General features: G+C 44.7%; 1 protein-coding gene across 2 annotated transcripts in view; it reads left to right on the forward strand.

Annotated features, from left to right (window-relative positions):
• Positions 1-336: 336 nt before the first annotated feature.
• CERT1 (ceramide transporter 1) overlaps positions 337-14,614 on the forward strand; it is an 85,887-nt gene continuing 71,609 nt past the window's right edge. For both annotated transcript variants that reach the window (XM_066602881.1, XM_066602883.1), the window contains exons 1-2: positions 337-601; positions 11,975-12,109. In XM_066602881.1, coding sequence (XP_066458978.1) covers positions 506-601; positions 11,975-12,109 — 231 coding nt within the window. In that variant the 5' untranslated portion in view covers positions 337-505. The remainder of the gene's footprint in view (positions 602-11,974; positions 12,110-14,614) is intronic.

Here is a 14,614-nt window from a genome sequence, read left to right on the forward strand (position 1 = left end):
AGGAAAAGAAAATAGAAAAAAATATGCCCGTGTCCTCAAGGGGTTAATGTTTCTACACAGTTTATTACTAACAGCCCTGAAGAAGCATGACCCAGCACGGCAATCATCTGACAGGTGACGTCACAGCACAGCCATCGCCTAACATGGCAGCTACAACGTTCTACCTGGAACCAAGTCTTCTATGACGTAACATTGTGGGCGGGTCTTTCGGCGACAAGTCGGGCTAGGTTGTCCCTTTCGCTCAGTTTGACTGGGCTGAAGAGTTAAAAAAAAAGGGGCGGGGTCAACCTGTGTTTCCCCCCGCCCCCCGCCCCGCCTTCTCACTGGGCCGTGACGTCAGGCGCAGAATATGGCGGCGCTTGGAGCTCGCTAGTTCGCTGCTCGTATCTGTCGCGCGTTTGTTTCTATCCGGAGCTCTAGAGAGCGGGCAGCGGCGGCGAGAAGGACGGGTGAGAGCTCCGGGGAAGCCGTGACTGGACCAGTGCGCAGGCGTGAGCGGCCGCTCATGTCGGATAACCAGAGCTGGAACTCCTCAGGGTCAGAGGAAGACCTGGAGACCGAGTCCGGGCCGCCCGTGGAGCTGTGCGGGGTCCTCTCTAAGGTGAGCGCCGCGGCACGTGACTTCCTGGGAAGTAACCCATGGCAACCAGTGGAGCGGCCAGCAGTGCTGGTCAGACACATCCCCGCTGCGGGGTCACTCCACAGGACTGTAGTAAGGAGTGCATTGCTGGATCCGTCTGCAGGGCGCGCTCTATGGATTGTCTCCTGTGTTAACCCCTCAGATACCAGTGCTGAGCCTACTTGATGTCCTCCACCAGTGCCGTATCCATCTAGTCCGTAATACGGCGTGCTGCAATGCCGTTCACATCTGCGTTTTACACGTATATTATATGCGTGTGAAGAAATAAAAAAAATGGCAGCATGTCCTGTTTTTGTTTGCGTTACGGATCAAAATTGCCTATTACAGATGTAGTAATGACAGCGAATGCGCATGAAGGGGGATCTGCGCAATTTATAATTTATTTTTTTTTGCACGTAAAAAACAATCAGTCAATATGCGTGAAAGGAAAGAAAAAAGTCTAAATACAGTTTTGGTCCGTGGAAACGCTGCGTATGTCACAGACCAAAGCTGCGTCCGCTCGTGTGAATGATCCCCGCCTGCACTGTGATGGGGTTCCATGGATTACATACGGAAACTGAGGCGCCGATATATAAATGGGCCGGAAGATATGGGTTATGTGCCACGTGGAAGGTCCCAGCAGCTTCTGTGCTGTATGTACATCTTATCTGGGTTGCTGATAAAGTAGTTCAAGTTGTTCCATCAGAGAGGTTAGGGGGCGCCACTTGGTGAGTCAGCGGCTGAGATGGCCAGCTTAGATAGTAGCCGGCCTCGTTAGCTGTGAGCTTCCTCCTTGGAGGTGGCTGGGGTGCCTGCGCCACTTGTGGGCTGCTCAACAGTCAGTAAGAGATATGACCGCGCACAGACAGAATCCGCCCTTAGAAGCGCAACTTTTTGATGCTTTGTCCAACCGTAAAGGATTGAAGACCCCCTGATTCGTCTCATCGGCTTATTTTTCTTCAGTCGCCCCCTTGTTCTCATGTCCAGTCGCTTCCATCCTGAGAATATTTCTGCCCTTGTAACATTATTAAAGGTGTCAGTCGCGCCCCTTTCCGTTCATGCTATACGGATTAAAGTGACCTTCCGGTCAGAGGTTTAAAATTGTTATGTCAGTCGGCAGCTATGTGGGTGATCACCGGCCATTTATCTCTTATCACAGTGTACTTGGCTACTTTTTAATGTTGCTCTATTAGGACAGCGCTTTGATCTGTGACTGCAGTTAATATACATTGCCTAACCTGAAGTAGTCTGGGACACGCCCCCTCTGTGTCCTTTGCGTCCTGAACCAATGCTGAGATGGGGCGTGCCACAGACTACTTCAAATTGGGCTTTGTAGCTGAACTATAGCCAGAAATCGTTGTTTTATACTAATAGCGCTGAGCTAAACGCGTTAAGTACGGAGGAACAATAAATAACAGGTGACAAGTGCTGATGAGAACGCGTTCTTATTTCTGTTCTGTCAGAGGAGCAGCAACGCAGAAAATGGTTCAGTTTTACTTCGTTGCTTTAAAGCTTGTGTGGCTTCAGGATAAAACACTTGACTGGCTGTCGGAGTTAAAATAAAGTAAAGCCTGTCCACCTGTCTTCAGCTCCTGGCTGCTCTGTCCTCTGCCGCCAAGTCTTGTGACCACTGCAGCCAATCGGACACCGCCGCTTCACCTTCCGAACAACTGACATCACTGCGCACATCCAAGGCGCCATGATGACAGGAGTTTGTTGCGGCCTTTAATTGGACGTAGTGGTCACCTGACATCTTGAAACGGACGACCGGAATGGAGAAGTGGGTGCCAGTTAGCACTGCCCTGTGGGGCTGAAGACAGGTGCGAATGTGTTTTTCTCCACCCCCTGTGACCAGCCCTTAATCTTGAAACCACATAGCCCTAGGATTTTCTGAGCTTCATTTATGTTCAGTCCTATTAAAAACATTTTTTCTTATTTTTCCCTTCTACATTATAGTCAATGGGTCATGGAGCTGTATCCATATCGCTTTGCAATCCAATTTTGGATTCAGGGTTTCCTAGGGGGCTTTCTCTTTCTGCCGTTATACAATGGCGCCACCTGCTGGCTAGAGCCAGTACTGCAATATTGGACATGCTGGAGAGGCCCCCCCCCCAACAGCAGAGCGGCCAGTAATACAGTAAGAATACCCTGCTGGATGTCTTCTGACACCAGAGCTGTACAGTCTTCAATCAGAATGTCTTTAGACATCAGACAGTGGATTGGCAAGGTTTAAAAGGGGTTCAAGGGTTAGAAAAACATGGCTGCTTTCTTCCAGACACAGCGGCACACTTGTCCATGGGTTGTCTGGCATTGTAGCTCAGCTCCCATTCACTTCAATGGAGTTGAGCTGCAATACAACCACAACCCTACGGACAAGGGTGGTGCTGTGTTTGGAAGAAAGCAGACACATTTTTAAGCCCCTGGATAACCCCTTTAAGTCTCTCCTGATGTTTTATATTACACAGTTTTTGTAGTTCTCCCATTGCAGCCATTCTGCTTTATGAATGACATCTCCATTATATCTCTGCCAACAGCCTCCAACTGTTCTGCTGATCTTCTAAGACTACATCTCCCACCGTGCCCGGACTGCAGTGGTTGAGAGGTGAAGTTTTAGTACTACAGAAGAGCCGCATGTCGGAGGCCTCTGATCTTATAGTATTGATTTTCTGACCAGGGAACTTCCTTCTGTCAGTTGAAAGATATGCGGTTCTAAAGTTTTATCACCCTAACATTCCTTCTGATTCCTCCCCCAAATCTCAGCTTTTGCCCCCTTTGTTCTCATGTCCAGTCACTTCCATCCTGAATATATTTCTACCTTTTTGTCTCTGTGTTTAGGACTTGTTGCATTCTTGCAGCAGTTGCAGACCGCTGGCTTGCAGCCTCTAAAAAAGCCCTATTTAGTTCTGTGTAGTTCTTCCTTTTTTTCTCAGTTTGGTGACAATTCTAAGCACTTGAGACAGAATGGTTGCTAGGGACAACCATGGTAACACTGACAGTAGTTGGTTGCTAGGTGACCTAACTAGAAGAACTAAAGCAACATTCGCATTAAGGAGACTTCTTAGCATATTAGGTGGCTAGTCAGACCTGTCCAATGCTTCTGTTAAAGGGAACCCGTCACATTATGTTGCCACTTGTGGAGGTGACAGGAAGCTGGGGGATGTAGTTCTTATACTCGCCTGCTCCCCCTTTTCTATGCTGGCCGCTGATAAAATCTGCATATGGCCCGAGAAATTGGACTGTTCGCTAACTTCTCAGGTGGACAGCGCTGGAGCGGGTGAGCAGGTAAGTATAAAAATATCCCCCACCTCCCCGAACAGCACCATAACTTCATTTATGGTACTGTTTGCAAGTGACAGGTTCCCTTTAATAATCTTGATGCACTCTTAAAACTTCTGTCAGTTCTGACATCTTCCTGGCTTATTCACGATTCTTAGTATCTACTTGATTGCTGTTTTCAGTTCTATACACTTATTGGATTGTGGCCTTAATCGTTTTATAAGGTGTGGGGGCAGGAGAGCTTAATGCAACGCGAATATTGCAAATGCCACAACAGGTTAGGTCTGTTTAACCAGTTCCACACAGTTCATAGACTACAAACCTCCAGGTGGCCCAAGGGGATGAAACTACTGGTGGGGAAGTAGGTAATCTATCTATTAAGAAATGTATATGGAATGCAATTTATAACCAGCGTGCGCCCCTCCCCCAAAGGAAAAAAAATGTCCATCAAGGTCATTCACTGAAGCTTCTTCTGGATACACAGCCTATATAAACCAACAAGTCACTGCATAGAGCATGGCCTCCTCATCAGTGCTTTAGGCCTTATTTGCACAATAGATTTTAGCGTGGAATTCATGCCAAATTTGCTTGTAACTTATTTCTACCTGATTTTTAATGGGATTTCTCTCTATACAACTCAGACTTGAAATCAATTGTGTGGATGTAGTGACAAGTCGCCACTGGATGTGGGATCCGTGCAGGGATTTCGCTGGAAGCCAATGGAAATCTGCATCTAAATTTGAGCCGTTCAAGTGCGGATGTTAGATGTGGCTTCTGTATGGAAGCGTTCAGCCTCTTGTGTGAACACACCTGTATTCTCTTCAGTTACAGATGTAGCTATATAGGATAGAAGTACCGTGTTTCCCCGAAAATAAGACAGTGTCTTATATTAATTTTTGTTCAAAAAGGTTTAACTTTTTTACATGTATAGCAGCTTGGACACTATTTAAATTGACTTTTTTAATTAACTATTAGCAGGGCTTAATTTTGGAGTAGGGCTTATATTTCAAGCATCCTCAAAAAGCCTGAAAAATCATTTTGCATCCTAAAAAATTCTGAAAAATCATGCTATGTCTTATTTTCAGGGAAACAGGGTAGTAATGAGCTGATGGTTCACACTCGTTTCACAGTTTAAAGGACTGACAGACGGAGACTGAAGGGTTGGAGATCTTAATAGGAAAGGAACATAATGTGACTTCTGAATAGTCAACCTTCCAGTGCAGATCAGAACGGTCGGACTTGCTGCTGTGATTTGTTAGTGTTTAACGTCCGAAGGCTCTCTTCTCCCCTGTATACCGCATGTACAAAGGCTGGTTTACCTTCCCCTAACAGTTGTCTCCAGCAGTAGATACTATGTATCCGAGCAGTGAGGCGGCGGATGTGTGCGGCGCTCCTGCCTGTGATAGTAAGAGGATGTTGTGCTGCCGCCTTCCCTTCTACATTTGGAAATAATCAGATGTCCTAATAGACGTCTTTGGAATTTCTCAAGTCCACTTGGGTGTGTCTGTAATAGAAGAAACTTCTCCTTCCACATGCCTGCAGATCTCCACCTACACTACGAGTTCTTGTAGATGGCGGATGTGTTTCTTAGTTGCAGTAGATGATTGTATCTGCAGCCGGCACTGTTTACTATACGGAGCAGGGATAATGTTTGTGAATGGTTTATCTGGCGGATTAAGCCAGGCTGTTCTGGTCATGTGAGAGTTGGAGCTCAATGAATGATAGTCAGACTGTTAGAGGAGAGCGCTGTGTCCGGCCAGGACCACCAGGATGTGGTCACTTCCTTCCTGGCTGTTGCCAACTGATGTATTCTACCTGTCGGAGTGTCACTGTTCGCCCAGCCTTTTTATCCGTTCTTCTATAAAGGTTTCCAGGCTGACAAGGCTACAAGGGATCATCTAGTTTGATACATTTTTCTACTAAGTGTGTTCACACATTGCAGAAGTGCTGCAGATCTTTTGCAGCATTTTAGAATAAATGCAACGTGGATGATTTTTCAAGAAATCCCCTAAACATGCAATGAAAAAAATTCACTTCAATGCCGTAATGCATTTTTAAAAATGGCTTATTTATGATGCAGATCTTCAGAGAATTAAAGGGGGGGATCAAATGAAGGGGGATCATTGTGACCAATCGGCTTGGTTTGGTTTGGGTTTTGCGACTGCTGATTTTCCAGCATGCTTGGATGTGCCCCACAGGATAGGGGATAACTTGTCAATCGCTGAGGGTTGCTGCCGATCCTGAATAGGGGTACCGTGTCTCCCTCCAACTCTTACTGCCGTGGTTGACGCTTCATAGTGGAAATGACCTAGTTGGTGCCGCTCAGCTATCGCCACAGTCGCATTCAAATTAAATGGAGCATCAGCACACTTTGTGACCGACACTCTATTTAGTTTCTTCAAGTCGGGCTCACACGGACAAGTCGGATTCCACATGCGGATGTCCGCAGCCGAGGATCTGCGATCATTCACAGAAAGTGATTGGGAGAAGATTGTGGATGCACGTGGTTTTCTTTGCGTAGGCACAGTGCATTGTCTGCACAGCAGAAAGATCTCCTCCCGCTGGGATTCTGGCTTGTCTATCTATTTTGCTATAAGTTTGTGAGCGTTTACACCGCTCATACAATGTTAAATGTATATGGGCTGCCTATTGCTCGCAACCATAGACCTCTATTGAGGCAGTCTGTGGAATCTGCGTAAAAATAAAGCCTTCTGCAATTCTCCCGCTCACGGAATATGCAATTCATACCCGTGAGTGTGAAGGGGAAATTCCAAAATATTTGCCCTTTAATTCCCGCTATTAAAATCTACACTCAAATCCACAGAGAAATGGCACCGTGTGAGCGAGGCCTTTGGCTGTAACTTTAGGTGCCATTTTTGTGGTAGTTTTTGGCAACTAGAACATTTTACTTCCGTGGATGTTTAGTTTGTGCAGGAGTCTGCAGCCGGCAGCGTTCATGTCCCCCATGTCCATAGACGGCCCAGGGAGAGGGCTGTCAGGCAGGTTGGATTATAATCCTCCTAATCCTTTCTGCTATCCTGATCTGTCTATTTTAGTAAATGCTTCTACTCCCCACAAGGCTTCCTTTACACAGGTTTTATGTGGCAGTTTTTATGGTATTTTTTTTTTTCCCTGGGTTTTAAAAACCTCCATTAATTTATTTTTTTTTTTAAACTAGTGGCTATTTTTTAGGGTGCATTCACACAAGTGAGTTTCTCCTATGGGTTTTGGGTGTTGAGACTCCTTAAACTCACACTGAAATGGACCCAGTTGTTTTCAGTGGGTCTATTTACATGTGACTTTTTTTTCCTCTTTCTCTTGAAGCGATTCTGCAAGATAGAAGTATAACGGCCTGTTCTAATTTTCTGCCCCTCTACAGAGATTTTAGTCATTGTTTCCAATGGGTGAGCGAAACAATTAGCATTGCACTCGCTTGTAAAAGTGAGTTTTATGTGAGTAAAAAGAAAGTTTGGTACGGTGTTGGCAAGTAGAGCAAAATGTGATTGTTCTCAGGCCGTCTGCACATGCGGAATCCAGCCCTGGCAGCAGCTGTGCATAAGTGCTTTCATTTTCTTCTTTCTGTACTGCGGTTGGTCCACACGGCTCACCTTTGGACGTGCGCTGTACATTGGTTTTTTTGTGTTTGCTTTTAAACCCCTGCTTTTCCTGCGGAATCCCCGGCCTGTCCAGAATGTCACTTGTGGATGGGCCGCAGGTCAGACAGCTTCCATTGACTTCAATGGTAGACATCTGTGCGGAATCTGCAGAAAAATGGAGCATGCAGTGTTTTTGTTTTTTTTTTTTGTAAATTTGTGAGCAGAAACTGTAATTGGTTTCTGCTCTTGTGCATGAAGAATCACTCTGAAATTTTCCCATCCGGCATCTGAAAATCAGCGAGAACTTTGTAAATAAGGGTTCTAGAGCTGTGAGCGTTAAGACAGTTGTTTAGAACCTTTAATGCTCAAAGCTCTAGAACCCAAATGTAAAAAGTTCTTGCTGATTTTCAGATGCTGGAGCGTAAAATTTCAAAGTTTTTAAAGTGCAAATAATTTTTTAGGAAATCCGGTGATTTTATAATAGTTCTGGGTAGCGCCTCGAATTCTAAAGAAAACTGTTAATGGGTTGCATCCAGAACTTTTGAAAATATTTACTTTTTTGAAAGATGGGATGCTGACTTCAGAGGTGGATCCAGCAGGTTAATTACGACTTGTATAAGTGTAATTGGAGCACTCTCCTTCCCTCACTGTAGTGAAGTAATGGACATGCTCTGCACAGCTGGACATATCATATATGTATGTTTTATCAAGGTATCACAGCTGATAGCGAACAACCAAATGGCTGCATGTCTATGGCCAGCTGATATATATTGATGTCTCATAGTAGCTCTGTGGAAGGAGATCGTTCAGGTTGGCCAAAGAACTACAAATTGACTAATTTTGGGCAAACTCGTGAGGACTCGCCTTTCCTGAGCATCATGTTGACAACTGTCACCACCTTGGTTCACAAGTAAAAACTGTCAGTCCCATTTGACAACCATTTTACTGATCCTGTACGTTGCAGTCTGGAGCTTGTGCTTGGCTTGAAAGGGTTGTCACACTTCTGGCCTTTTTGCTGCAGGGAGCAGACAGCCCTATACGTTGTGCAGTGGCCCAGGTTGGTATTGCAGGCTGAGTCCTATTGAAGTGAATGGGAACAACCTCCAGCACCAACCTGCGCCATCTGCAATGTACAGAGCTGTCTGCTTCCTGCAGCAAAATGCCTACAAGTTGGACAACCTGTTTAAGGTGCCCATGCACCTTCAGTAGAAAAACAAACTCTATATACATGTGCATACTCTGCTTAGTAGAGCATACATGTATACTCTGAGAGAAGGGAATAGGCATGTGCTAGGCAGGGTTGGCATGTTGAATCTAACTGACTGATTCTTCTATCCCCCCAACATCTGCTGTCAAGGAGAATTGCCACATCCTCATATACAGTTGGCACATTGCTCTTGTGTGTTCCTTTAAAGGGAAGCTGTAATGACCTTTGAGCCCCATAAACTACATTATGAGGCTTAAAGGTCAGGGTAGGGGTTGTCCAGGGAGCGGTGTTTATCAAGCTACTACAGCTGATAGCTGACAACCAGATTGCAGATCTATGCCCGAGTGCTCCGTTCCTGTGCTGTGTCCCCGCAGAGTTGGCGTGCGCACACGTGACTTTCAGACGGCTCTGCACGTGCGCTCCCATTCATCGCTCCTCCATTCCATTGGTGAACTATTCTACTAATGCTGCGCACCTTTTCGCCTATTCTGGCTATATTGGCCATACCTGTTCAGTGAAGATCATTCGTTTTATTGCTTTATGTTTTAAATCTGGCCGACTTCCTTCCAGATTGGACAGTCTGTCATTGGTTATCTAAAATAATCCTTTGTTCTACCTCGCCATATACACGTTCTCCGTAGTATAAATCTGCCATTCTTCTCCACTCTAGTGTATGGAGGTGGTTTGTATTAGAGCTGCTGGCCCGTGTCGTATGTAAGGGTCCCCCACGGTTATTGAATTGCATGTTATGGTGTAGTAACCTCAGATTTAGAAATGAGCTGAATTCGCCAACAAACCCCAAAGTGGGAGCTTCTGTGACGTGCTTTTATTAAGGCGCTTTCCCAAACTGTTGCTTGCCACTCTTCAGAGTATTTATGCGTTCCCCCGCGGCAGAATAACGCAGTTATTCAATTCTATTGAACCCAATAGCTCAGTCCTCACATGTGGAATTCTGCTGCGGATTTACGTTCTGTTTTACAGCATTTTTCTGCGATGTGAGGTCTCTATTAATGGCGAGCGCGGTAAATGCGTTTTTCCACAATCGCCAGCGGGGACTTTTTTGTTTATCCTCGCAGTGTAAAACCGTGGGTGTAATCCCACTCAATCTGTGGGCATGAGCCCTCAATCCTCTCCTGAGGTGTGATGAGGGTGTTTTAATGTCATCATTTTGTTTCCAAGTAATGGCGGTAATATGGAAAGCCCCGGCGCCTATTTTCACCTATTTTTGTCTACTCCCATTGTAACATTAATAGCCGCCCTATAATTTACTATATTGGTTCATAAAGTGCTTGTCTGGTTCTTAACTATATATTAGCACTCTTCTTGCAGGGTTAACAATGTGTTGGTGAGGGTGCGCTCACATGTGGCCGAAACACCTGCCACAGTCAAATCCACATGTCTTCATGCGTCTTTTAATGCCGATTTGCAGGGTGAACTCTGCTACATGTAAGACGTGAGGATTTGTCTTCAGCAGATTTCTTCCTCACATGTCAAAGCACCCTAACTGTTCACATGAGGCAATTTTTCGTATCCGTGTTTGCCATTGACAGCACACAGACTTTATAGGCGGTGTGTTTTTATTTCCATGTGTCAAGTGTTTTTCTGTGATTGTTCACAGTAAGAGAAACCAAGTCATCTTGTAGATATACCTTTTAATGGCTAACAAAAATACATGGTTATAGCTAGCTTTCGGTACTTCTGTGGACTCTTCCTCATTAAGCCTGATGAAGGGACCATAGAAGATCCGAAAGCTTGCTGTAACATCATGTATTTTTTGTTAGCCATTAAAAGGTATCATATCTACAAGATTACTTGGTTTCTCTTACTGTGAACAATCACAGAAAAACACTTGACACATGGAAATAAAAACACTCCGCCTATAAATTCAGCACAAAAGTAGGAGCAGAATAAAACCTGTCCTTTTTATGGACCACAACTGGATGGGCTCATCGGAATAAGGCTAGATTCTCACATGGCATCTCTCAGGGGGTTCATCCACTTGGGGAAAAAAAACTGCAGCTGAATGTAACTTTAAAGGGAACCCGTCGGCTTGATGATGTTGTCCACAATGCAGGCAGCGTGTTACAGAGCCGGAGGAGCGCGCTGATTGGTAGTTTTGGGGGAGAAGGTTTAGTATGTAATTTGTTTTATTCATTTAAATGTCAGTGCATTCTGGTCCTGGAGGTCCCATATGTATGCATGGCCATATACACAGCTGTCATTCACTGATGGGACCACCCATTGGACCTCGAAGCCCAGGATGAAAAGAAGTAAATGAATGAAACTCATTATACTGGAACTTCCCCATAAAACTATATATCCAACTGCCCAGCTCTTCCTGCTCTATAACATCATGCTTGCATTTTGGATAGTATGATCGAGCTGACAGGTTCCCTTTAAAGTTTACGGGAATTGTGTGACAGTGTTAAGGCAGCAGTCCTAAACTCTCACTCACAACCTGAGGGTTGCATGTTCAATCCCTGCCTGGTTCAGGTAGCCGGTTCAAGGTTGACTCAGACTTCCATCCTTCTGAGGTCAGTAAAAGGAGTACCCAGCTTGTGGGGGGGGGGGTAATAATTTACCTGAAAGCGCTGTGGAATCAATTGGGGCTATATAAATAAGATTAATTTTTTTATTTTGATCTACTCCATTTTTGTTTGGCAGGCTCGGGGTATGGCCTTTTTCTTCTGATATTTTTGGCATGGGCTTCTCTATATAAGACTTGAAAAACCCCAGAAAAGATGAGTTTTTTAAATACTGTAAAATTAAAAGGTCACCTACAACCCCTTGTTGCGCTTAAGTCATATTTAGTACCGTATTTATTTTTGTTGGAAACTGGGAAAATTGTGTGCAGGAGGTTTGAATGAAACCTTGCTTGTATGTAAAGAATACATGTATTTCTGGACCTCTTGGGTGATTTCCTTTTGACCTGTTGGAAGTGAATTCTCAACTTGTTTGAAAAATAGTTTCGGGTAACGTTTTCACCCATTATAATCATTGTACATAAATCGCCATTTTTTAAATGCAAATTTCATGGTGGCCGTGTTATAAATCGGGCTACGTTTCCAATTGATGTACATCTGCCAAGTTTCCAAATGCTTGTGATTACTTGTACATATGTGCAATCCAAGAATGTTGTGCTTTTACATCGGGCATTTTGCCCACCCAAGAAGGACTACTAACATGCCAGTTAGTTTCCACGGGTCAAGCATATGACGAGGTGTCTCTGTTTTGGCACATTGTTCCTGACGTTCAGTTTGTGTTTTATTTTTCTAGTGGACCAACTACATACACGGCTGGCAGGATCGATGGGTCATCCTAAAAAATAATACATTAAGCTACTACAAATCTGAGGATGAGACTGAATATGGATGTAGGGGCTCCATATGCCTCAGCAAGGCAGTTATCACGGTAAGAATTACTCCCCATCTGTCATGACTTTTGATACCGGCTGTGGGACTGGTATTGTGGGTATTGTTTTATCAAACTTTCAATCCTACAGATATAGGTGCAACATTTTTAACAAGTTTGCAAGTTTTGCTGATGCAGTGCTGCTGACAGCTCTCGGTAGGGCAAGAGGGGTGCAAGGGAACATTTTTACTGTTGGGAACCTTTAGAAGAATCTGTGTAAAAGCTTTGATACCGCAAGTTTCTAGGGGCAGAACATCTTGCCGATGTGCTATGCCCTCTGTCCATTGACTTGTGCCATAGCTCTGATTGCTAGTTTATAACATCCAACCAGAAGACCACTACAGCGGGCAGAGGATGGCACTTTGGTGGAAGTCCTGCCTCCAGAGCACTTGCAAAGACATCACACTTCTGAGTGTTGCAGACCTAAAAGTCATTGAAAGTACCTTTTCCCCCTCCTCCCTTGCTAGTGCTTCATCAGAACTGCTGACAGAATCGATTAAAGCAGGGATTAGCAACCTTTTCTGGTTGAACCAATCCCAAGGGCCACAATAAAACGGAGGTATTACTTTCTGAGGCATCTGTGGAATGTGAAATTTGTGCCGTAAATTTTATAGATCGGCTTCCAAGATGGGATTGAGGGACTCAGTTTGTGAGCTCCTGCTTTAAAGGCTTATTCCTACCTGATAAACTGGTGGCGTGTGGCTAGAATATGTCATCGCATTATGATCGTGGGGTCTGAAATCTCCCAAGTGAAGAAGGCCCTGCTGCAGTTCCCTGCACAGCAGGGGAGACTGGGATGCCACTGTGAAGGACCCACAGTAGTAAACCAACGCTTTGGTCCCTTTGATGGCAGAGGGTGGGCTCACACTGATCATACATAAAGCGATCTTGACAATATGTTTTTGTCAGCTGGGAAGACCCCTTTAAAGTGGTTCTCCAGGAAATGTAATAACTCGCCCTGTCTAGTTGAGTTAGAGTAGTCACTTCTGGCAGAGTTCTGACAAACAGTGCATGATATTGAAGCCCCTCTGTCGGTGAAGTTATCGCTGAGGGTCTGGCTGTCTGCTCACTATAATAACTAAACCAGCATCTCTTTCTATCTCTGCATTGGCTGAGATGGCAGGGGCTGGCTGAGTTATTAGAATGGGCCAACAGCCAGACGCTGACAACGGGAGGGGTCACAATACCATGCCACCGCTCGTCAGAACTCTGCCACAAACAACTAGTTTTAACTCCACTACTCAGGTGAGATTTTAACAATTCCTGCACAACCTCTTAAGTTATGAAAATCTCCTTGCTGTTTTATCTGGAAACATGTTGGCCTGCATGCTGGAAGCCCCACAGGCCCCATTATGGTCAATGGGATCCATTGGGAGTCGTTCGGGTCGGCAGTTTGGTTACTTTCATTGTTTAACTCCTATGACTGAAGTGAAACACTGATATACAAAGTGCCAGTGTTAGAGGCCTGATGGTGATTGTGGTTATTAGTAGTAGGTCCATCGTTTTAGCTAGTCTGACACTTTATTTATTTTTTATTGGATTGTAGCAATGAGGTTTATGTATTATGTGGTAACCTGATAATCGCGTCTTGTTGATTCAAGGTTAAAGACTTCTCCAGTATCTGAAGTTAGGCTGAGCACACTAAAAATCACCACGGAGGGCAGATTGTGGCTGACGTGTGTGTCACTTATGTACATGGTGGTCCACTGAGGACCTTGTGCCCCCAGCAATCTCTGCGTCGGTCTATTCTAAGCTGGGAATGAAGTAGTCGTCCCCCGTTGGCTGCTGTGTAACCCAGACATAGTTTCTGCAAGACTAGATGTGTCCTAGCAATATGTGACTCTATACATGGGGGTAGTTGATTAATGAATTTACATTGGGATTGCAGGGAAGTAGTAAGGAATAAGAAGCCTCCTGAATAGTCGTCTTCCAGGTTACATTCACAGATGCTGTATTATATATAAGGAGGGAATGGTAATCTCTGCACCCTTTGAAAAGCAGTTAATAAAGTGGTCTGTTTGAGCTTCTGTTTTGTTTCTTAGTTCTGTCCTTTTGTAAGACTATTTCAGTAAAGCAAATAACTGTCTGCAATTCCTAAGGCCTGGTTTTTGCATTTGCTATTTGCTCTTCTGGTGTTCAGGCTTATCACAGGGACATTGCATGCATACAACTCGCCATTTATATGTATTACCGCCATTTAAAGTGCTTGTTTGGTTAGAATAAACTCCTTAAAACCGGACCAAAAGTTTAAAACCATAAAACAAAGTGTTTCCCTGTCCTTTTGGCTCCGGCAATCTAGTGCTGCAGTCCTGCAATTCCTCCAGTCTTTAACAGTGGAAGTCAGGTGACATCTGCCTGCCAATCAGACACTGCAGTGTTACTGTTAACAGCTCCTGGCATTATGGCGCCCAGCATGTGAGCATTGATGCCAGGAGAATGGGCGGTGATGAGTTTTTTGACTGGCTGGCGGAGATAATCTGACTTCTGCTATTGGAGATCTGTGGA

This window comes from Eleutherodactylus coqui, chromosome 5 (genome assembly GCF_035609145.1).
Source record: "Eleutherodactylus coqui strain aEleCoq1 chromosome 5, aEleCoq1.hap1, whole genome shotgun sequence".
Lineage (NCBI taxonomy): Eukaryota > Metazoa > Chordata > Amphibia > Anura > Eleutherodactylidae > Eleutherodactylus > Eleutherodactylus coqui.